Source organism: Talpa europaea (genome assembly GCF_964194135.1).
Source record: "Talpa europaea genome assembly, chromosome: 1".
In the NCBI taxonomy this organism is placed as follows: Eukaryota; Metazoa; Chordata; class Mammalia; order Eulipotyphla; family Talpidae; genus Talpa; species Talpa europaea.
Genome location: NC_140073.1, coordinates 118,285,238 through 118,310,757, shown reverse-complemented (window position 1 = coordinate 118,310,757; position 25,520 = coordinate 118,285,238). Strand labels below are relative to the sequence as shown.

Sequence of the window (25,520 nt, the reverse complement as noted above, 5' to 3'; positions counted from 1 at the left end):
CTTTCAGGCATCATAGACCAGTGTTGGGGTGCGTGCCTAATGTGTGCATGAACTTTATTGTGTAGGACACTAATCTGCGAATTTCATGAAAGGGAAAAAAAACTTTCTTTAAACTTGAAATTTCATGCAGTTGATGAGGATTAAAAAGAATGGATCACCTTTCATTTGCATGAAAGAATAATTCTTGTCCCTATTTGACCTACAAAAGCTAGAATGCCAGCTCAGAACAACAATAAGAATCACAGTTGATGAGGATTCAAAAGAATGGATCACCTTTCATTTGCATGAAAGAATAACTCTTGTAGGAAATGCAAATGGCCAACAGGCATATGAAAAAATGTTCAACATCACTTGTCATCAGGGAAATGCAAATCAAAACTACCATGAGATACCATCTTACACCAGTGAGAATGGCACATATTAAAAAAACTAGCAACAACAAATGTTGGCGAGGGTGTGGAGAAAAAGGAACTCTTCTGCACTGTTGGTGGGAGTGCAAACTGGTCCAACCACTGTGGAAAGCTGTGTGGAGATTTCTGGACCTACTAAACATAGAGCTTCCATATGACCCAGCAATTCCACTCCTAGGTATTTACCCAAAGGACACAGAAACATCAATTCCAAAGAACACCTGCACCCCTATGTTTATAGCAGCACTGTTTACAATAGCTAAGCTTTGGAAACAACCCAAATGCCCAAAAATAGATGACTGGATCAAGAAGATGTGGTACATATATACCATGGAATATTACTCAGCATTCAAAAAAGATAAACACATGCAATTTGCTGCAACATGGATGGCGCTGGAAGGGATCATGCTCAGCGAAATAAGCCAAAAAGAAAAAGAAAAATACCGGATGGTCTCACTCATAGCAGGAATCTAGAAAACTTAAATAAGGGACCAGGAAAATGAATAACTATAAGAAAGTGAAAATCAAAATCAACAAAAAACTATGAACCAGAGACACTTTTAGGGGGGCGGGGGCGGGAGGGGAGGGATTGGGGTCAGAATGGGGGGCTGCAATTGTATGGGGAATATAACAATAAAATTTATAAAAAAAAAAAATAAAAAAAATAATAAAATGTAAAAAAAAAAAATAATAAATTTAAATTTTTCTAATTAAAAAAAAAAAAAAAAAGAATAACTCTTGTGCCTATTTGACCTACAAAAGGTAGAATGCCTGCTCAGAACATCAATTAGAATCCTCCTTCTAATCCATATCAAACATGTGACTGAGTTAGATTTTTACTTGGGAATTCTTGAAATAATAGTGAGTATGTTGTGATTCTTACTTTTTTGCATCACCTTTCAGATTTTCCTATGGATTCTAGTAATGGAAACTGTAGAGGGGCAAGCAGTGGTGAGTATATCATTATCTTTCTCGTCTTAAGTTGTGATCAAATTAGTCTCTGATGTAACCTAGATCCTCAAATCTTATTTGGGGACATTTATTTCCACAATTTAAAAGTAAATAACAAAAATTATTTTCTAATTTATGTATTTTTTTAATTCACATATAGTAAAATTGAACTTTTCTTTCTGTTAAACATTTCATGAATTTTGTGGCTATTAATGCATGCAATACTTGTGTAACTGTGCCTCCCCTGTGGTGCAAGGAGTTCAGTCTCAGCACTAAGAAGCTATCCGCAGCCTCTGCAGCATGATTTCAATCCCCGGCCAGGGAGCTACGCACATGGCACAGCAGACCTCTCCTGACTCGCCTGCTGCTCCCCTCAGCAGTGTATTTCAGTCAGTCTGCCTGTTCTGTTCCCTACTCTGTCTCTGGTGATTCCTCTCATTGCCATGTACCTCTGGCCTGTACCCCAGTTCTTGTATGCATAAATAAATAAAATAAATCTTAAAAAAAAAAGACTTGTGTTGACATTAGTACAATCAAGGTATGGAACAATTTCATCACCTCAAAGCTTCCTTGTGTTCTCTGTATGAGTTTCTCTCCCCTTCTTACCCATTGGCTATCACTGATCTGTTCTCCATTACTAGTCTTTTCTTTTTGAGATTGTCATTTATTTATTTATTTTATGTTTTAAAATTTATTTATGCATATAAGAACTGGGGTGTAGGTCAGAGGTGCAGGGAGTGAGGGTGAGAGGATTCACTAGAGACAGAGTGGGGAGCAAAACAGGTGGATCTACTGAAACACACTGCTGAGGGGAGCAAAAGGCGAGACAAGGACAGAGAGGTCTGCTGCTCCATATGGGTCACCTCCCTGACCTGGGATCAGCTCAGGCCACAGGGGTGATTGCACTGAAACTTAACCCCTAGGGCACCAGGGAAATCCTGAGGTTGTCATTTAAATGGAATGGCAGTGTTTTACCTGAGGTTGATTTCTTTTGCTGAACATAATGCCTTTGAAATTCATCCAAATTGTTGCATGCATCAATAGTCCTTTTAATTACTGAATATTTTATTTCTTGGATGTATTACCATTTGTTTATCCATTTATGCCTTTAAGGGTATTTGGTCTGTTTCCAGTTCTTGTTGGTCATAATGGGGCAACTATAAACATTTGTGTACAGGTTTTATGTGAACATAAGTTTTCATTTCTCAGGGTAAATAGGAATAAGAAAACTGGGTTATTTGGTAAGGGTATATTTAACTTTATAAAAAATTGCTAAACTGTTTCCAAAATGGCTGTTTAGTTTTATACTAGCAATGTGTAAGTTGCTTCACATTCTTACAGGTTCTTGGTAATGTCAGTGTTATTATTTTTTAAACTTTAGCCATTTTAATAGATATACTCATCAATGTTTTAATTTTTGTTTCCCTAATGGTTAAAGATGTTGAACATCTTTTCATGGGCTTATTTGCCATTCATAGTAATCTCTTTGGTGAACTGTTGGTCCAAGTTTTTTGCCAACTTCAAATTGGATTGTTTTCTTACTATTAAGTTTTGAGAACTCTTCTTGTGTTCTGGATATAAAGAATCACCTTTTTATTAATTTTCTCTATTTTTCCGTTTCATTCTTGTTTCTACTTTTTTATATTTATTTCCTTCTCTTGCTTTGAATTTATTTTGCAGCTTTATTTGGGTTTTAAGATATAAGTTTAGATTATTTGAGACTTTCTTATATAATAGTAGAGTGATGTAGGTGTTCATCTAAGAATGGCTTTAATTCATCCCACAAATTTTGATAGGTTTTAATTTTTCTTCATTTCAACATATTTTATATTTTCCCTTTAGAGTACTCTGACTCATGACTTATTTAGAATTATGCTATTAAATTGCTGCTGTTGGAGATTTTTCCATGTTTATGAGATTTTTTATAAATTCTAATTCTCTTATTGTCAAAGAACATACTTTGATTGATTTCAATTATTTTACATTTGCTAAGCTTTATGACCTAGGATGTGATCTAGGTGAATGTTACATGCACACTTGGGGGAAATGTCTTCTGTCATTGTTGAGTGGAATGTTTTCTAAACATCAGTCAAATTAGTTGAGATGTTGTTTAGTTCTTTTATATTCCTGCCCATTTTCTGCCTACTAGATCATTGATCACTGTAAGAGGAATGTTTAACTCTCCAAATATTGTGGACTTTTTCTTCAGCTTTGCCTTATTTCTTGTTTTCTGAAACTATTATTTGGTGCATACACATTTTATATATTTATATCTTATTGGTCAACTGACACTTTCCATAATGTCTTATCTTCTCTATTTTCACCTCTAAAAGTATATTTTGTTAGATATTAATATAACCACTTCAGTGTTTGCAAGGTATAACTTTTTCTGTTTTTTTTTTTTTTTTTACTTTTAAAATACTATGTGATTGTGTCTTAAATCAATTTCTTGTTGGTGGTGTTGATTTTTTACACATTCAGCCAGTCATTATCTTTTGATTGCTTTCTTAGACCATTTGTATTATGCATACATTTCTATTTAGATTTACCATTTTATTATTTGTTTTGCTCCTCCTCATTGTCCTTCTCAGTTTCTATTTCTTGCTGTTTTGGTTTATTTGAATCTCCCTTGCTGCCCCCCGCCCCCACACACACTCTATCATCTATCCGTCCATCCACCCATCCATCCATTTCTATCAAATCTATGTATGTCTCCCCACTGCATAATGTGATGTTTTTCCCCATCTATTAATATTTCTCCTGCCTATTAATATTGCTTGAATAGCCCACTGTATTTACACTGATGTTTGTAATTTCTAATGTTTTGCCTACTGGTATCAGTTCCTTTTATCTGCATTGTCTACAACTGAGTTATGATGATGTGAATATTTTACATATTTTGGTTTTATCCCACATGTCTTAGGTTCTGTCTTCCCCTCCCCATCTTTTTTCTATTCCTTAGATTTGATACTCCTGTAGGTCTGTCTTCAACTTCATTAATTCCTTGATGGTCTCCATTCTGCTATTAAACCTATCCAGTGAATTTTGTGTTGTAGTTATTAAAATTTCTAAAGTTAAAATTTCCACTTTTTCTTCATTATATCTTTGAATATAATGATACAACTTTTGTTGATATTTTCTGTTCACTTGAAGAGTGTTCACCATACTTTTTGAGGAGTTTTTATAAATGCTACCTTAAAGTTTGTTGGATAATTTCAATGTCTGACTTTTTTCCCCTAACAATTGAGATTTTCCTGGTTGTTGATATGCAGCATAAATTTTTGTTATACAATGTACATTTTGAATATCATCCTAGGATCACTTAACACTCCATTAGCATTTCAGACTTCTGAGAGCCTCTCTTGCTGCTGCTGCTGCTGTTGCTGCCACCACTGTCCAAGTATCACTTGAGGGGTGGAATACAAGAGAATGCAGTGTTAGGGGACTTTTCCCACTACTTGAGTCAGAACTAGAGGGTTTCTCCTGAAGCACTGTCTACACGATACCCATTTCCAGGTTATATGCTGTGTCGAAACAATACTTGGGCATACCAGAGAGGGAAAAATAATGAACCCATTACCAGTTTGATGGTGTGGTCTTCCTTCTCAATCTTCCTGCTACTTTGTGCTTTTCTGATTCCTTAAGTAGCTGCTGCATGCATTTGTATTCAAGTTGTGTAACTGTGTCAGTGGGAGAGATGTTATAGTCTTTTTATTCCATGTTCCCATAAAATAAATTCTGAAATGAAACATGACATGTGTGCAGAAAAGTTTACAAATTTTAAGCATGCAACTGTGCATTTTCATAAAGTAAACATTCTCCTATAACTACCACACAGATCAAGATATACAACATCACTAGCACTCCAGAAACCTCCCTGTGTCTCTTTCAAATCATTTCTTCCACCTTTTCCCCACAAGTTAACTACAGCAGGAATACTAACAGCAGACTAATTTTGTCTGCGTTTGATATTTTATGAATGAAATCCTACACTATATATATACACACGTGTGCATGTATGTATGTGTATTTAGTGTGCACATGTGGCTTCCTTTGTTTTTTACTATGTTATGTAGAATACTTCAAATTTTCATTGCTAGATAGTATTCTACCACATCAAAGTATACCACACTTCATTCATTCTAGCTGTCCTAGATATTTGGGTTGTTTCTAGTTTTTATTATAATAAGAACTTCTTTCTATAAGAACATTGTAACTACAATTAGTTACTAAATACGTCTTTCTTACTGTCCTCTAGTAATTTGCACTGATTTGGGTCTTTATGTCCTGCTTAGAAAGTTAGCTTATATGTGAAACCAGAGCACTTATAGTAGTGTCCTCTTATCAAGGGGGGTATGTTCAAGACCTCCCAATGCCTGAAACCACACATAGTACTGAATCCTGTGTATAGGATATACTCTATTTTTTCGTCTGCATACATAGTTATGATAAAATTTCTAAATAAGGTACAGTAAGAGATTAGCAACAATACCTAACAACAAAATAGAGCAATTATAACAACATATTGTAGTAAAAGTTATGTGACTGTGCTCTTACAATATTTTATTGTACATAATGCTTTGCACCATGATCCACTGTCAGTATCTAAAACCCAGAAAAGCAAAACCACAGCTGAGGGGATGGGGTCAACTGTACTTTACTAAGTTGTAAATAAGTCTGAAACATCCATTTCATTAGATTGGAACAGTTTTCACCATTGATTTTCATAGACTCTTACCAGGGTGACCAGTATTTAACCTGAGGCCATGTCTGCCAAAGGCAACCCAGCAAATATTTATCTTTTTAAAAACAAACAAATTAAAATGATTTATTTAAAATTATTTTGTCACTTTCCTAATGTAATTGACAATGCTATTATAGTACCATTAAGTCAGTGGACCTTAGTAATGGTACTATTTTAAGGATCACTCCTTGTGTTTGGTCCAAACCAAAAAATCTCATGTGTATATAGTTATAATAGTAAAGTTGGTGAGTCAGAATTTCTGGCCAAGCACACACATGTGCTATCAATTTGTTCAGAAGTCATGGTTAGGATAATATAGCACTTCAAGGTGTGTGAGAGAGAAGACATCAACAACACTATAAATAATATATAAAAATAGTTCAACATGTACAACTGCTTAGAATGAGTGCAGTGTTCCCGGCTTCAGTGTTTACTGTTCCTCTCTTATAAATGTCTTCCTGTTCCCTGGTATAATGGGAGTGATGAAAACAAACTAACAAACGGGCAAATCCAAGTTCATTCTGCTTGTGAAAAAACACAGTGATGTATTCATGTCTATTGAAAAATGGTAATTTGTTCACACTCAAATTTTATACCTTGGAGTCATGTAACAAACAGCTGAGGTTGATTATGATAAGACAGGAAATGAAGACACAAAAGCATTGTAACTCACATAACTTCTCTTTCAAAGTGTCAAGTTGTTTCTGTCTGGAATTTGGAGAAGAAATTCTTTCACACAGCTAATTTATCCTTTGCCTCAAAGCCCAGCGATTTTTTCTTTCTGAGGGGATAATGACTATGTCTGAGTAGCTTCCCATTTGTGAGTGTGCTTCTCTGTTATAAGCTCCCTATCATAAAAGGGAGTAGATGCGCCCTAGTTTCCATAACTTACAATATGGAGAAAAATAAATTCAGTTCCAGTTAATCATTTGCACTGTCAAATCAACATAGAAAATTAAATCAGTTATTCAAATGATGCAATGAAGTTATGTTTTTATTAAAGCAATTCTGAAAAAATACACTTTTCTTTTTTGTGATGGCTACCAATTTATGTATTCGAAAAACACAAATTTCTCTAAAGAGGTGATAAAATTGGTAAATTTTGACACTAATCAATTATATGCACATGATCAAATTACTTCTCTGGGTCTGCTCCCTAGTATAAAATGATATTGTAATGACTCAGAGTTTTGCTCTGATAATATTTTCAAATTAAACACTAGCACTCTCTGGTGTAAGTTGGATGTTCTCCCATAGTCTTCACTAATGTCTTTTCCAAATGTGCTTCACACACCTCCTCTGGGCCGCTGACTGGTGGCCGCTGATACCTGGAGATTCCTGGTTGCCCGTCCGTCACTGAATGGCCGATGTCTAATGCACACCTATGCTCTTTCCTTTCCAAACTTCTTTCCTCTTCTTTGACTTCCTATTAATTTGGGGAAGAAACCCAGTTTTTTTTCTTTGATGCAATTAATTATTGATTGTAGTGGGGTATCTACCTTTTATTAGGAAAAATTGATAAATTAAAAAAAAGGACTTTTATAATTATAAAAGTCTACAAATTATGCTTTTTCATTACTTTATAGTCATTGACACTGTTGACCAAATGTCATTCCTCAGCTTTCTCCTCCCAGAGCTTTTACTCAATTGTCCTTTTCCTCTCCTGTGTCCACTTATGGGCGTTCCTGAAGGTTCTATGCTTGGCCTTTGCCCTTCTTTGCTACTCAGGCTTAGTTATCATTCCTGTGAGTATTCTGGTCACTCTCTCAGAAGTCCCACATTTCTTCTCAGTAAGCACTTCCACCTGAATAGCATGTTTCATAATTAAAGTTCTCTTTTCACTAAAAATTTCCTCATTGCAACTTTGGTTTTCAGTATGTGTGGAACCGTTTTCCCAGAATTTGTTCAGAATTTGTCCAGCTCCCCAGTATTGGAACTTCATAGTCTAGTTTACTATCCAACCACCACACTGCCCGTTCAAAATTTGGATCCCCCTCCTTCCACCATGCATACTATGTGTTGAGGACCTGAATAAAAGAGTGAGGAGCTGAGGGCATTTCCCTTCTCTTCCACCTCTTTTCTCTGTGCTTGGCATTGGCATTGAGTAGATATTCTGGAAGATCATGAAGCACACTTTGTTATTTTGTTAATCGACCTCTTTAAGTTTTCGTCAAGCACAAATCATCATAAAACATAGCACTTGAGAAGTGAAGTGAAAGAGAAAATGGGCAACGTGCTTGGACTGTATTTTATAGGTCCAGAATGACTCTTGGATCGGGAAACCTTGTGAAAGGCAGTTTATTTAAAAATTTCCAAAGACATAAATCCTAAAGGAATAAACTAAATTTCCTTTTCTTATTAATGCAGTGTTAGTCCTCTCAATCTTAAGCAATTCCCTTTTACAAAGTGCAAATTACTGTGAATTGAGACCTTTCTTACAATATTTGAGGTTTATTTTTCCAGCTAAATTGAGCAAATGTTATTTTTACTTTTTAAAGCCTTATTATATTACCTCGGTTCACCAATCATCTTCACTGCATTTTCCACGTACTATTCTAATCCAAAATAAAAAATATAATTTTCTTTGCCCCATGTGATGCTTAGGCAATAAATATTATTTCAAACATAATGAACAGCTACTAAGTCATGACAAAGTCCAATTTAGGAAAAAACAAAAATGTCATGAATTTTGATGTTAATGGCCTTTATCGAGGTATAATTTATAGTAAAACATACAAATCTGAAGTACATGTTGTATTGGAGTTTGATAAATGTATACATCCCTGTAGCTATCACACAGATCAAGATAAAGAACATTTCTGTCACCCTGGAAAGCTCCCTTGTGACCAATCACCCACCACACCTAGAGGCAAACACATGCTTGATTTTCTATCACCATAGTGTGATGCCTTGTTCTTTAGCTTTATGTAAATGGGATCATTCACTGCATGCTCTTTTGTGTCTGGCTTCTTAAGCTCTTAAACAATGTTTTTTTGGGATTTATCCATTTAGTTCTGCATATTTCATTCTTTTTATTGTGGAATGGTCCACCCTTGTGTAAATATAATACCAATATGATTTCTACATTATCTACACTTTTTGATATCGTTCCTGCCCAAGTATAACACATTTAAGTTAAGTCTATATTTAGGAAAAAAATTGACAAATTTTTATCTTCAAATTTAGAGATGCTTTTGTGTTAGTTATACCTTCTTCATAAACTTGATTTTGCATAAAATATATTCACATCTTTTTTCTTTATATATTACTATTACTAGCTAACATTCAGTGAGTGATTACTAAGTTTTAGGCTCTATGCTAAATTCTTTATATGAATTAGCCCTTAAATTCTTTTTTTTTAAAGATTTATTTATTTATACAAGCACTGGGTACAGTCAGAAGCGCTGGAGGGTGAGAGAATTCACGAGAGCCAGCGCGGGGAACAGAACAGGCAGACTGACAAAATACACTGCTGAGGGGAGCAGCAGGCATGGCAGGAGAGGTCTGCGCACCATGTGGGAAACCTCTCCGGTGGCGGTGATCTAAATGGCGCTGCAGAGGCTGTGGGCAGATTCGCAGCCCAGTGCTCAACTGCTGTGCCACCAGGGGAGGCCCTAGCCCTTAAATTCTTAATGAGGCAGACAGTGTTAGTTTAGAAATAGGGATGAACTGATATTCAAACTCATGTGCCCTTAACCATGGAGCATAATCTCCAGCACTAATATTCAGTAGTATGGCCACACATAGGGTCTTTTTAGCTTGCTAAGTTAGATTCTTCAAATTTTTGATGTGCCCATAATAATTCAAATGGACTCCTACATTATGACGGAAAGTATCTTGGTGTACCTGAATCTAAATAGCAGAAACAGGTATTACTGAAAAAATCCGCTTTACCTAGTTTTGGTAGGCACCACAGTTCTGTAGGTGATGAGGGGCCTTAGAAAAATATTGCTTCTGTTCCTCATCATAGTGTCTTTCTAAATGATGGATCAGGATGAGCAGCAAATCTTAATCATAGTTACAGCTGACATTCACAGGACATGATGTGCCCGCACAAGGACAAGTATTTTAAGTGTACTATCTCATTTAATTCTTCCAGTAACTCTCTCTATATACATAAATAGTAAGACATGGATCCTAGACTCAAACCCAGCTATATCTGATGATAAAAGTCCACCCTTTAAACCATGAAGTTTTCTGGACTTTGCCACATTAGTATCGATCTACCTAGCATTGTATGTCTACTTAGAACAAATCTACGTTGTTTCTGATTCTACAGATAATGCACTATTGTTCTATAAAATTTCCCTCATCATTGAGATCAGGACATTCGGATTCTCTGGTGCATGTGGCGCAGGAATATAAAATCCTCTAGATTTTCATTAAGGTCTGTTTCATAACTTGCAATTTTGTACAGATGGAAAGTGGTTCTAACAGTGGAATCTGGGCATGTTTTGCCATCTCTGCAGAACTGACCAATTGATATATTGGCTACCCTCCATTCAGGGCTACCTGAATAAGTTCTACACCAGCATTCATCTCTATTGCCAATTTGATGACATTGATTATGAAGTAGATCATCCATCTGCTGCATCACTGCTTTACTTCACGGCACTGTTTGTTATTCTACGCCAGCCATCTACTTGATTGGGCACTTTCTGGACTTTGTCATCTAGCAGTGGGTCAGCTCTCTTATCTTAATTACGAACTTTCTAATTTTTGCGTACCACATTTTTTTCATTCCAGCAGATCTGTTCAAATACCATCACTGCTAAAACTTTTACTTCATGGAGACTACTGATTCATCACCACTTTTCATATGTTCAGCTCTAACCTCTTAACTACCTGATATTTCATCCTCTATTGGGAGAATCATCCCTTTGACAATGCCTTCCATTCCCCTGCCTTCCTTTTTTTTCTGGAAAATTCCCAACTCTAATTACTGGTGAAAAATCATGCAACTGGGGTGACTGGTTTCTTCTGAAGTTCAAGATAAAATTCAAATACACATTGGGGCCTCCCTGGTGGCGCAAGGGTTAAGATGCAACTTATGAAGCTATCCGCAGCCTCTGCAGCACGTGTTCGATCCCTGGCTGGCCAGGGAGCAACCCACATGGCACAGCAGACCTCTCCTGACTCGCCCGCTGCTCCCCAGCAGTGTACTTCAGTCAATCTGCCTGTTCTGTTCCCCACTCTGTCTCTGGTGAATCCTCTCACCCCCGCATTTCTGGCCTGTACCCCAGCTCTTGTATGCATAAATAAATAAATCTTTAAAAAAAGATTCAAATACACAGTCAAGATTGCCTAACAATCCTAACTTGTTTCTCTAGAAAATTTGTCTTCCCATTCAATAACTGTTTTAAACTTTCTCTCCTCTCTGATCACTTCCACAGCCTGACTCTCAACCCCTCATCCTCCACAGCTGTGACTTAACTTCTTCCTTCAGTGAGAAAGTAAAAACCATCAGAAGGAACTCTCTCATCATCCCACTAACAGATTTACAAACCTCTTGACATCAGCGCCCCTCTTTCCTTTTTCTTCCTGTCTAGTGAATGAAGTGTCTCTCTGGCTTTCACAGTCCTGTTTGCTTCTTTGTTCAGAGTCCCATCCTCCTCTTCTCAGTGGAATTCAATGGACCCTTTATTCTTCTTTTCCTTGCAACTCCCTCTTCTTTCAGCTTTTAACTCCCCTGTTAAACATCCCTCAGGACTGGATGCTTCTTTTCACTCTCCTTTCTGGAGTTTTAGTTTGCTTATAGATGAAGATGTAGCTCCTGCCTACACTACAACTCATCTTTCAGTTTTTAAACATGTATATATCCTTTCATCAGAGGACTTTGGAGTTTTTAAAAAAAATTTTTTTTTTTTTTTTGAGAAGAACTGAGGTGTAGGCCAGAGGTGCGGGGGCCGAGAGGATTCACCTGAGACCAAAGAGTGGGGGGCAGAATAGGTGGATTTATTGAAGTATACCATTAAGGGGAGCAAGCAGTGGGTGAGGCAGGAGAGGTCTGCTGCACCATTTTTGAGTTAGCTCCCTAGCAGGAAATTAAACTCAGGCCACGGAGTATTGTAATAGCACTGAGACTTAACCCGTATGTCACCAGGGAGACCCATACCTCAGGGACTTTGAATATCAATAGTTAGGGTTCTCAAATTAAATGCTTTAACTGCACATTGTACTTTCATAGTATACATCACCTATGCTTATAAATTATTTTGTGTGTAATTATTTGTTCAATGTCTGTGTTCTATTCTGGATTGCCCATATTGCTCAGCAGTTATCTTACACACCTAGCACAGAGCTTGGCACGTAGAAAATACATGATAACTAATTGTAGGATGAATGAACTGATATGTAGGTAAGTGAAAGGACTCAACAGTGTTAGTTCTCATTCCCTTTTCAAGTTCATATTTAGAGAAGCATGGAAATTCCCAGACTGTCCAGACAGAAAAGATGATTTCCATTGAAGAAAGATTCATGGTGTGATAGATGCTAATATATATTTATAATTACTTAAAGACATACTTATAGATACCTCTGACAGGCAGTTAAAAATATACATCTAGGGCCTCCCTGATGGTCAAGGGGTTAAGCGCTGCACTATGAAGCAATCCGCAGCCTCTGCAGGCACGAGTTCGATCCCCAGCCGGCCAGGGAGAAACCCATATGGAGCAGCAGACCCATGTGGTGCAGCAGACCTCTCCTGTCTCACCCGCTGCTCCCCTCAGCAGTGTATTTCAGTCAATCTGCCTGTTCTGTTCCCCACTCTGTCTCTGGTGAATCCTCTCACCCCCCACATCTCTGGCCTATACCCCAGCTCTCATATGCATAAATAAATAAATCTTTTAAAAAACACATCTAGCAAAGAAGTTAAAGCTAAGGATATAGATTTTTGAATCATAAAAAATGTTTTTTTACATATGTTTTAAAATTTGTGGTCTACTCCTGACTTAAAATGGAGGGAAGAGGACAAGTGGGCCTCTAAGGTCAAGTGCCAGGATATAAAGCTGATAGTATACTTGGTGCAAATTAAAATAGTTTCAATTCTGATCTGACTAGAGTCAGTCTTGATAGAATTACACTGGAAATTTTAACACAGATAAGAGTGTATTTTCTCTATCCCACCTTTTTGGCAGTAAATCCTACACATAGACCTCAGATTTTTTTCCTAGAAAAAAGCAGAGGAATGTTCGCTCCTATATAGTAGATATTCCAAAATGATGGTACATGTCTATACAGATTTTGGGATCTGGAAAAACTAATTATAGTCTTTACTCAAAGGAAGTTGATTTCAAACAAAGGTCAACATTAGTCAGAATGTTGTATCACACCTAAGATTGAACTCAAATATGGTTGCTTTAGATAGGAAAGGTCCGATGAAAATCAAATTTCATAATCATATCAGGTACTTAAAATTCTTTAATCTTGTAAAAATCATATGATCCTTTAAAAATACTATTATACTTCTGTTCAGTTTTCAGTAAATGAAATTTTTATGAGTAAAAAATCTAGAGAGAAGTATGATCACATTCCTATCCGAACTATGTTTATAAGCAGTCTCACTGTATCGACAATGAGGCTGTTTGTGATTCAGTCACTGAGGTCCAATGGAAAGCATCTCCCCTGAATTTTAGACCAAGGTCTGTGAGGCTCTGGGCATGGACATTTTTGCAAACTCATATTTGTACTAGGATAATAAACAGCAGTTTCATGAGCAGTGAAGCAGGAGATCACTGATGCTAGGAGAATGGGTCAGAGAACTGTGCAAGAGTTGAGGCAGATCTGTCACAGACAGCTTGCTGGTGAAGGCACATGGATGCCTGTGGAGTTCAGGATAGCATGCTGTTCCATAATTCAGTGTTATATTTAATTCTACATTTTGAGGCAAGTGAATTGCTAATAATAAGACCTTCCCTCATTGGAAGACCTCTTTGACAATTCTCAACTTATTTTGTCACAGTCAGCTCCTTTAAATATTTTCCCTCTTAGGAAATGCACTAAGGAAGTTCCTTTATAGGTTTTGCTTCTCAATACAGGAATTAAAAAAAAAGATCAATATTTAACAGTTTTGTGCAAAGTTGAATAAATAATTGGTTTTGTTTTGCCACTATAGAAGACAAAATTTAAAAACTTTGTGCCTTTGGGAAGCTGGGAAGCAAAATTGTTAGTGAATTAAAGTGGAAATGATGGTAATGCTAATAACCCAATAGGAAGTCTCAGAACTATGGTTGTAAAGAAAAAGGAGGTCTTGTTGTCTAATTTAGGGTGGCCCAAACCAAAAGTGTAATAAATGATATGTCTAGTGTTTTCTTTATGATTCTTTGCAATTCCCTTGGGCTTTGGGGATATATACTATATATAGATGTGAATACGAATATTTTAGGAGAGGGATAACTCTCTAGAACTATTGATCCAAGATGCACTTTTCATCAATACCCTTAAATATGAAGGCTTGGGAAATAGCATGAATAAATGTAAGGAAGTTCTTTCATATTTGAGCTTTGGGAATAAATAATTCCACTTCCCATCACTCTGTTATTTTAATGAATTTCTAGTTACTCCAACTAGATATTTGGTTATACTAAGAATTAGGGTTTGAAGCATAGAAAGCACTTCACATGTGTAGTATGGCATTACCCCTCTGAGTGGCACCGGCAAGAGAAATAAGTACAGTGAGGATGAACAAAGTTTAATGTTGATGGTATAACTGTTTAGCTCATTAACTATTAAGAAATATGCTTATAGGGCCTCCCCGGTGGCGCAGAGGTTGAGCGCTGGGTTGTGAAGCTGCCCGCAGCCTCTGCAGTGCCGGTTCGATCCCCGGCTGCTCCCCGGCCACCGGAGGAGGATCCCGCATGGCGCGCAGACCTCTCCTGCCGCCCGCTGCTCCCCTCAGCAGTGTAATTCGGTCCTTCTGCCTGCTCCGCTCCCCGCTCTGGCTCTGGTGAATTCTCTCACCCTCCCGCGCTTCTGACTGTACCCAGTGCTTGTATGTATAAATAAATAAATAAATATGGAATTTCAAAATACTTTAAAAAAAAAAAAGAAATATGCTTATAATAGCACTATCTACAATAGGTAAGCTATGGAAACAACCCAAATGCCCCAAAATAGATGACTGGATCAAGAAGATGTGGTACATATACACAATGGAATATTACTCAGCAATCAAAAAAGATAAATTCATGCAATTTGCAGCAACATGGATGGAGCTAGAAGGGATCATGCTCAGCAAAATAAGCCAGAAAGAAAAAAGAAAAATACTGGAGGGTCTCACTCATAACAGGAATTTAGAAAACCTAAGTAAGGGATCAGGAAAAAGACTATAATAAAGTAAAAATCAAAATTAACAAGCAACTATAAACCAGAGACTCACTATGGGGTGGGGCAGGGGAGAGAAGGGAGTAGGATCAAAACAAGGGGGCGTGAGAATTGTATGGGGACTATAACCAAGATGAAAATGCATACATTGTACAAAAATGAAAAATGTAAAAAATATATAAAATAAAATTAAAAACTAAAGTCTTTTTCTTTATAATATTGAAAAAAATAGTCTAGCTGTGTGTGTATGTGTGTGTATATATATATATATATATATATATAGTTGTATATACAGTGCCATGTGACTACTTAATATCGTGCTTACCTTATGATATAATTTTTTTTGAATTTATTTATACAAGCAGTGGGTACAGTCAGAAGCGCAGGAGGGTGAGAGAATTCACCAGAGCCAGAGCAGGGAACAGAACAGGCAGAGTGACGAAATATACTGCTGAGGGAAGCAGTGGGCGTGGCAGGAGAGGTCTGCGCACCAGGTGGGGCCCTTGCCCGGAGGCCAGGGATTGAACCAGTGCTGCAGACGCTGCGGGCAGCTTTGCAGCCCAGTGCTCAATTGGTGCGCCACAGGGGAGGCCCCACCTTATGATACAATTTTTGAAAAATCTGTGCCTGGGAAGTTTTATGGAATCCATTTGTATATACTTCAAGGAAAGTGATATGGTAACAACTTCATATTAAACTCAATTCAGTGATGTTTTAATTTTGTTAAGAATTTATGAAAGCAAGTGTAATTTCTGAAGAATTGTAGCTATGTAGATAACTTATCTACATATATTATTTTTAATAGATACTCATTTTTAAATGACAAAGAGCACAAGTTCATATCTCTAGATGGGTGAAGGTTATTAGGAAGTTTGAGACTATTTCATCATAAATGGTCTCAAGAATTTCTCTTTAGATTTGGCGTATTTGCGCAGTGAAATACCACTCAACCATAAAAAAAAGATGAGCTTTCTTCATTTCCAACAATATGAATGGAACTGGAGAGGATTATGCTAAATGAATAAGTCAGAAGAACAACAAATGTCACATGGTTTCACTTATATGTGGAATATAAAGACACAAAACAAACAATTAGTTAAAGCCAGACCAAATAACAAACCCTAGAAATCTGTCTGTAGAATTAAGGTGACTGGGGGGACTGGGGAGTGTGGAGAACAAATGTGGAGAGGCCCATTGGACCTGGTGGAGGACTATGGGTGCATTGGTGGCAGGTGTGGTGTGGTGACATACATACATTTAAAGAGGTGAGATTCTAAACTTCTGAATCACATGTAGTGTTGTAAACCAATGTTACATCAGTAAAAAAAACTCTCTTTAAAAAATGTGTCATGTTTGATGCAAAATAAAAGCTATACAATAGGAGTATGTAATTTTCCACTGTCTTTCAAATGGGGAAACATATGTATTACTAAAACAAAGTTAGTTTTAGGGGCCTCCCTGATGGTACAAGAAGTTAAGTCTCAGTACTATGAAGCTATCAGCAGCCACTGCAGCACAAGTTCGATCCCTGGCCCGGGAGCTACCCACATGGTGCAGCAGACCTCTCCTGACTTGCCCGCTGATCCCCTCAGCAATGTGTTTCTGTCGGTCTGCCTGTTCTGTTCCCCACTCTGTCTCTGGTAAATCCTCTCATCCTCACACCTCTGGCCGATACCCAGCTCTTGTGTGCATAAATAAAATAAATCTTGGGGGAAAAAAGTTCGTTTTGAGGTCTCATCTTCAAAATAGCAACCAGAACTAATGGTACCCGTAATTTATTGAATTGAAATCTTTATTCCACAGAGATTGTGCTAAAATTATCTTTAGGACAAATAAAGTGCTGTGTGTAGCACTAAGAAACTCTTCACTTCTTTTACGGATGAGAGAGACAGTTTGTTGCTACTGCTTAGTAGAACATCAATCCCTAACAGAGATGTTTATTTCTAGAACTTGAAAGCTGTAGTAAGGGTGCTACCCTCCTTGGGACTGCTACTTTATAAGTTAAGTGCAAAAAAAATTATTTTGATAAATAAATTTATTTTGATAAATTTTGATAACATTTATTTTGATAAATTTATTTTAGAAAACACAATATGTTGTCAACAAAAGCTTCTGCCTTTTATCAGTCCCTATGCTAACATCAAATACTTTTAAACAGTTTTTTTGTTGTTGGCCTCCTTTCTTTGATTCATATATTCTTTGTTCCTTTTCTGTGTCAAAATAGAAGAAACATATCAATTAATTTGTAAGGAAGCTTTCTCAGGGATGTTATTTCAAAGAAATCCTTCCATAACTGAAAATGCTCTCTAAGGGCATTGCATAATATTTTCTATTTTATATTGACAATTTACCATGATTATGGTACATATTTGATCTGTTTCCTAGCTAAGCAGGTGTAAATGATAGAGTAACCCACTCTCCAAAGGTTAAATGACTTAATTTTATATACCAAAATTTTCAGGCTAATTTGAACTTTTATTACACATGTCTGTGTTACATATAAAATGTGTTCTGGTTACCCACCAGATTCTTAAAAGATAAGAAACTTTTCATTTCAAAACATACATATATAATAATTTCCTCCAATGAGTATAAAAATAACATTGGGTTAAATGGCAGCTGTTCTACCTGTAGAAAAGGGGCTTCTGGCCCCTTCTCTTAAGAGTTTCCCTAAGTTTACCGGGTTATAACAACACATGCTTATTTCATTGAGTTTGCTTTTCTATCCAGGAACTACTTTTGGAAAAGTGGTGTATAATTTGTATAATGTGTATGGATGCAGGTGGGGCTCCACAGGGTATTTCAGTTATGATTGCCTCTCAGTAGACATTGGTTCTGCCTCCATAGACATCAAACATATCTTTCTTAGGATTTTGGGGTCACGACTCCTCAAGCATGGCAGTGACAGTGTTTTCACAGGATTTGTGGGGCTTGTTGGAGATTAGGTGTTTATGAGCATAAGAAATGAGACATGGAGCATTGGTAAGAGCCTTCTACCCACCAAATTCGTATCTAATCTTACTCCAAAAATGTGAATTAAAAAAAGCTAATGTTGAAATTTTTCTTATTGCTAAAATGTTGTCTTTCAGAACGCTGCAAGTGTAAGCCTATTAGAGCTACACAGAAGACCTATTTCCGAAACAATTACAACTATGGTAAGGCTAACTTCATGGTTGACCTATAAACTGCTGTGTTTAAAGGGTGTGTGTCTGTGTAAATGAATAGAACAATTTAAGAATAAGGCTTAAAAACAAATAAAGACAACTTCTAAGAGCAAAGGCTTCCTAGCCTCAACAATGAAAATGTCTCATGTGCAAAATTCCTGAAAAAAATGCTTCATTTTGAAGCACACAAGGCATTGATGGCACCTTAGAACCATCCAATCATGAGATACATTTCAAATTAGATAGGAGGGACTCTTCCCTTTCTGAGTGGTTGAAGAGGAGTTGAACATGAGTGTTTAGCCTTGAATGAGTTATCAGCTGTGTTTTACCATCACTGGGGGAAGTGAAGGAAGGAGTCAAATTTGATTTCTTGAGTCTGTCTAATGGAAAACATTGCCAGATTTGGAAAGCAACATGGAAATTGTTAGTATTCAATTAAGGAAATGTTTTGTTATCTAGCTTGGCCTAGAAATGTGATATTCTTATAAAATATTAATTGAAGAGCTACTATACAAATGGAGCTGACAAATCTAACTGAAGAAAGAAAAGGCACACTGTCTCTGGGGCGGTGCAATACTAGGTGGTTTCCATACACCATCTCATGTAATTTTCTCAGCTTCTCCCTTAGTTAGATGTATTCCTAGTCTGATTTTACCAATGATTATTGAACCTAAGTTATAATAATGTACTTTTGGGCACAAGCATTCTACAGATATTTATATCAATTGCTATTATACTTAGAATGGTGAAATAATAGTTTTGCAGTTGATGAGACAAATTAATATTTACTATATTACATTGAAATTTTATCTCCCCCCCCCAGTATCTATAAATCAATAAAGGTAATCCTATCTCAATAGACTTTTTTTTTTAAATCTTTTTTTTTCTGTAATTCTTTTTTTTTAAAAGATTTATTTATTTATTTATTTATTTATTTGTTTGTTTATTTATTTATTTATATGCACTGGGTACAGTCAGAAGCGTGGGAGGGTGAGAGAATTCACCAGAGCCAGAGCAGGGAGCAGAGCAGGCAGAAGGACCGAAGCACACTGCTGAAGGGAGCAGCGGGAGGCAGGAGAGGTCTGCGCGCCATGTGGGACCCTCCTCCGGTGGCCTGGGAGCAGCTAGGGATCGAACCAGTGCTCAGAGGCTGCGGGCAGCTTCGCAACCCAGCGCTCAACTGCTGCTCCACCGGGGAGGCCCCTGCAATAGACTTTTGATGTCAAGTCAATGAGTAAACATAGCAATTAGATGTTTAAAGGGAACTTTGCTATTAAAATGAGTTGTGTTATTGAGCTTACATGTCCTATTTTAGAGGTTATAGGACATTTATCCTAAACTCAGCAGGGAAGGTAGAGGCCTCCAACCTGAGAGGGATCTCAGGTATTTGTGCCTGAAATGCTACCATTATCATTTCCTGTTTTAGTTAGGCATCCTCCCCCGTACAGATTTATTTCCACTTTTGTTCCTTTGGGGAACCAGAAGGGAGAAATAGGTAAAACTCTGTAAGAGTAATTTTTCATATCTTTGAAAATAGTGTGTATTAAAAAATATAAAGTAGAAAATTATCAGTTTAATTTCTTTAAAATAAATGCACCTAGTTTCCCACGATTTTCTTGAATGGAATATGTTTTTACATTTTGCTTACAACTCATCTTCAGAGAAATCTAGTTACTTCAGACAATGATAGACACACTTTCCAAAGTTGAAAGGTTAGGTTTTTCTTTCCAAAGACGTTTAATACCAGGTTGCTTATCTGAAGACCCATACCTCTGTAAATTGATGTGAAAAAAATCACAGGAAAAGGGGAGGCTTAATTATTGGGAGATAAGCTTTCTAGATTGAAAAATGTTATATGAACTTTTTAGTTATACTAAAAACAAACACATAATAAAATGTATTTGTTATGGGAAATTTAGTTATGTTTGTATTTATTTTACCTATCATTTTTTACTTTATCCAACTTCCTTCATCATACAATGAATGGTTGGTGATGCTATTTTTGTTAAAAGCTGTAAGTCATGGAAAGACAACCTTAGACAAAGTAGCTGACCCCTATCTATAACATACACTGGTACATAGATCACAATTAATGCAAAGGACACCATTTCTTTCCATAGTAAAACAATTAACGAGGTTGCCTATAGGTTAAGTATTTTCATGAGGTGCTTTGTTAAAGATTCTATGGTGAAGGCAGACATTCAAATGTTTAAACAGAAGGAAAAACTGAAAAAAAAAACTATTTTCAATCTCAAAATATGTTTTTATCTTTCTTAAATGTCTGTATGTGTCTTTGTGTTCCTGTCTGTATGTAAAAACAAAGTGAGGCTGGGGGTAATTAATAATGCAACAAAACTTCTGCTTTATTCAGATTAATTCAGGTAAATGCTCTTGAAATTTAACGAAATTATTTCAAAAATAAAGTAAGTCTTGTAGAGGGATGTTTATTTTGGAGTAGGTACATGTCTAAAAATTTCTAATGAAAATACTGACACACTGGGTAAATAAATCATTAGTTTGAGAACGTTTGTACAGTTCACTAATCTCTAATTGCTGATGGATGCTATATGCACTTTTACATTAAGCCAGGACACAGAAATATGTCTTCTGGCTGGGATACGGAATTTATCATTTGTTTTATCCAAGTGACATATCAGAAAGGGCAGCCTTATCTCTTGTTAAAATACAGAATAGAGAGAACACTAATAGGAAGAGATTCCTTTGCTCACCAAACAGGGAAAGCTTTGGTATGCTCAAACATGAGACAATAAATTTTCTGATGATTGAAATACTTGTGTAGCAAAAATGAGGTTTGGTTCTAAAGTTTTTAGAGTTAGTGACTTAATTTTTATCAAGTGCCCATTGTAACGCTGGAATGTTAAGTTCCTGTATGGCATTGGGGCATTGATGAGAGGGAAGATTTATTAACTGACTTTATATTTTCATGATGGCTTTTTTACATTCCCTCCCTTGTAGTCTAAAACCCCTAAAGTACATGGGAAGGGACTCAGATGGAAGTGGTTTGCAGATATGTGCCTAAGAGGTTTTTTTAAAAAGTGGGTTCATTTGAATACGTTGTATTTTTCTCTGCTTAACATCCCTGAATATTGAACTAGAGAACTGAAGTTGCTTGGGAAAAACCATTGGCTTTTTAATGATAGACATAAAAATGTCTATTTCTTCTTAGATCTTTTCAAATTCCTCTTTAAAACAAACAAACAAACAAACAAAAACACTCTTACCAGAAGTAGGAATCTAAAGGATTTAACTCTTCCAAAAAAAGAGAAATACAGAAAAAACAAAACTGAGTCAAACACTCTGATTTTGCAATTGAATTGAATGTTTTTTAGACCTCTGATAGAAGAATGCTAACAGGGAAACAAGGCATAGTTGAGTGCTAGGTACTCACATATTATGAAATTAATGCCACTTAAATGCTGGCAGCAATTGAAACTGTACATAAACATTTAAACACATCCAAAATGAAATTTTGGGGGAAAGTTTTATCAGATTTATTCAACCTTTGGTTATCTGGTTGCCTTCATCACAATGACATCCAGGGGAGTCTGCATTTCACACACGTCTCTGTGTGCATGAACGGAAGGGGCAGGTCTGTTGTTTATTGTGTTCCTCTATTTTTATTTTATTTTATTTTATTTTATTTTTATTTTATTTTTATTTTATTTAATTTTATTTTATTTTTATTTTATTGTGTTGTTTATTGTGTTTATCGCCATCTAATGCAAAAGTATCTGATTGGCTTTTCCTCTTTGTTCATTTAAAGCATCAAGTTGTTAAGAATTGACTAGGAAGAAGCCTACTTATCTGTCCTGAATGGACATCTATTTTGTATCACATGACTGTATCAGCTCTATTGTCTTTTGACAGTCATTCGGGCTAAAGTTAAGGAGGTAAAGACCAAGTGCCATGATGTGACCGCGGTTGTCGAGGTGAAGGAGATTCTAAAAGCTTCTCTGGTAAACATTCCAAGAGACACTGTTAACCTTTACACCAGTTCTGGCTGCCTGTGTCCTCCTCTTAATGTTAATGAGGAATACATCATCATGGGCTATGAAGATGAGGAACGTTCCAGGTATGCTTTTTTGAAATTCAGAGTAATTTCTATGCCTCTCCTATTTTTTTTTTGAAGATTTATTTTATTTATGCATCCAAGAACTGGGGTATAGGCCAGAGGTATGAGGGGTGGGGATTGAGAGGATTCACCAGAGATAGAGTGGGGAGCAGAATAAGTGGATCTACTGAAGTACACTGTTGAGGGGGAGCAGCAGGCAATACAGGAGTGGTCTGCTGTGTCATGTGGGTCAGCTCCCTGGCTGGGGATTGAACTTGTGCTGCGGATTGCTTCATAGTGCTGCGACTTAATCCCTTATGCCACCAGGGAGGCCTGCCTCTCTTATTGCATTTCTCTAGAGCTCTTGCTCTGAGATTCTTAGGTTAGGATCTGTCTGTCTGCTAGAAGATCACAGAGAATTGTTAGTTGGGTCCCTCAGTTTCACATATTGAATAGAGAAGTGTATGTGTGCAATTTATGGATATGCCTTTCTGGGAAGAGAATCATGGTTTCATTTGTTTCTTAAAAGGTGTTCATGACTCCCTAGTAGCTAAGAATTACTATTCGAAAATGTTGCTGTTCTATTCTTGGTAGTGATTTTGGTATTTTCAGTAACCTATTTTAATTTTTCAAAAATGATTGGTTCTTTAAAAATACAGATTACTGTTGGTGGAAGGTTCTATTGCTGAGAAATGGAAGGACCGACTTGGTAAAAAAGTGAAGGTGAGTCTATATTTTACATTAAAGTGATATATAGAAAATAAAAGTAGGAAAATAACCTTTTAGCATTTAAACAAAATAACTGCCTTCAACTCATGACAAATATTAAAACCTGAGCTATATGTGTAATAGGTAAAACTCCAAGGCCCAAATTTTCTTTAGTGCCCGTTTCTTGTAAGGAGGGAGTTCTTGGTATGTATATCAGAGATTAAAGTTGTTTAACTTCTCGTATTGAGAAGTTAGTCCAGTCCTGCTAGCATGGCTCCACATTACCCTAGGCCTTTAGATCCTAGTTTATTTTGCTACCACTTTTAAGAGTGTTGCTTTCATACTTATGTTTATGGAGGTTCCACCTCCAGCTTCAGACCTGCATTCCAGGGAGAAAGAAAAGGGATATGAAAAAGAGCTTTCCAAGTGCCCTAACAATTTTTACTTTTAAGTGGATCCTGCATCCACCACTAGCTCCTAGAGAAGGTGGGAAATGCTTGAACAAATTGTAGTTCTGTGAGCCAAAGAAGGGGAGAACACAAAGGAGAGCTACAAACAATTAGAAGCAGTATCCTATGTGCAAGGTACAGCCTTATTTATCTGTAGGTAAGAGATGTGACCAAAGTAGTTCCTTGGCTTTATTTTGAAGCCAATGACTCTTGGATTTTGGAAGTGATACATTTTTATTCAAAAAAAAAAAAATCACACGGTGATCTACTTTGTTATATATGGCTGCATTTCTTCTTACTATAGGAAGCAAAATCTATTTCAAAGAAAGAAACACAGGGCAGAATGCACAGAGGGGCAAAGAATCAAAAAGGTGTGTGTGTGTGTGTTGGGTGTGTGTGTGTGTGTGTTGGGTGTGTGTGTGTTGGGTGTGTGTGTGTGTGTGTTGGGTGTGTTGGGTGGAGCACTGGTGGAGGAGACAGTGGGAATTGTACCAAACATAATACATCCTCTTCTTTCTGTGAGTTTGAAAGCTTGGGAAACATTTACAGTGTAAGTTAAACACCCCTGGGCAGTTTATCTTCTACATCTGGCACTTGACACAGCAGACACATTGGAATTTAAGTGGCCAACAAAAATGTAGAGGGCATGATTTTGCATCACTGAGCTCTTTTTCCCTGGTGTGTTTGTCAAATGTCAAATTGAGATGTATTTTAAGCTCATACTTGTGGCATTTCTCTATTTGTATCATTCTTCGATTAGTTTGGTGTTTATTAAAAAAAAAAAAAAGCTCTTCTTCAGTGCAGTGGAATCTCTAACTGTTCTTTTAATTTGGTTTTCTGCGTGCTAATGCAGAACAGGAATTTGTCCTAAATTCCTGTACCAGTTGGAAGAACTTTCAACATCCCTGCTGCAAAGCATGTAACAAAGCTTGCTACTTCTCTTTTGGTAGCAAAACAATGTCATGGAAAGACCTAGGACATGTGGTTTGTTTATTTCTTAGTAAGGCAAACATTTTCCATTGCTTCCTGCAGGGGTTCATAGAGTTAGTATTATGAAGTCATTTATATACTCAATCTGGTTTTAGACATGCTAATGGGGAGAATTAAACAAGCAATATTTTAATTCATGTGCCTATGGACAGTTAAAGCTCTAGGGTAGAAACAATCTTTTGACTAAAAATTATTGGGATCCTTACTTTTGCTTTCCAGTCAATCTAAGAATTTAATAGAGTCTTATAAAGAATACTCTCTGTTTTTAAAATAATTATTGCCACTTTCAGCTGATTCTTTGCTTTCAGTGGATATATCAAGAATAAAATAAAACCCTTTTAGTGATTTTGCTGTGGAAATGGCTGTTTACCTAAGCCTGTTACAGCAGGTTGTTTAAATCAAGATGCTTGAGGAATTGAGAATCAGACTGCTTTCTAATATGAAATACAGTAAGATTGTGGTATAAAATGGGCTAAAATGAATTACATCTAGTGATGGAAAATGATCATTTATTATGTACTAAGCCCTTTATACATTTTTCATCTCTTCAAACTTCTTATAAGCAAATTCTATTATGTCCAATGAATAAATGATGAAAATGAAGTATAGTGAGTTCAAGAAACACTGCATGGTAACTGATAGAATTTGAACTTGGGCAATCTGACATTAGCTTCTTGTTATCCAAGGGTAGTCCCTGGATCAGCAATATTG

At 36.6% G+C, this 25,520-nt stretch overlaps 1 protein-coding gene across 1 annotated transcript in view; it reads left to right on the top strand.

The window, feature by feature from the left end:
• FRZB (frizzled related protein) overlaps positions 1–25,520 on the top strand; it is a gene marked incomplete at both ends in the record, with an annotated part of 33,146 nt that overhangs the window by 6,726 nt on the left and 900 nt on the right. The window contains 4 exons of the mRNA XM_084229568.1: positions 1,314–1,361; positions 18,516–18,581; positions 22,479–22,683; positions 23,322–23,385. Coding sequence (XP_084085694.1) covers positions 1,314–1,361; positions 18,516–18,581; positions 22,479–22,683; positions 23,322–23,385 — 383 coding nt within the window. The remainder of the gene's footprint in view (positions 1–1,313; positions 1,362–18,515; positions 18,582–22,478; positions 22,684–23,321; positions 23,386–25,520) is intronic.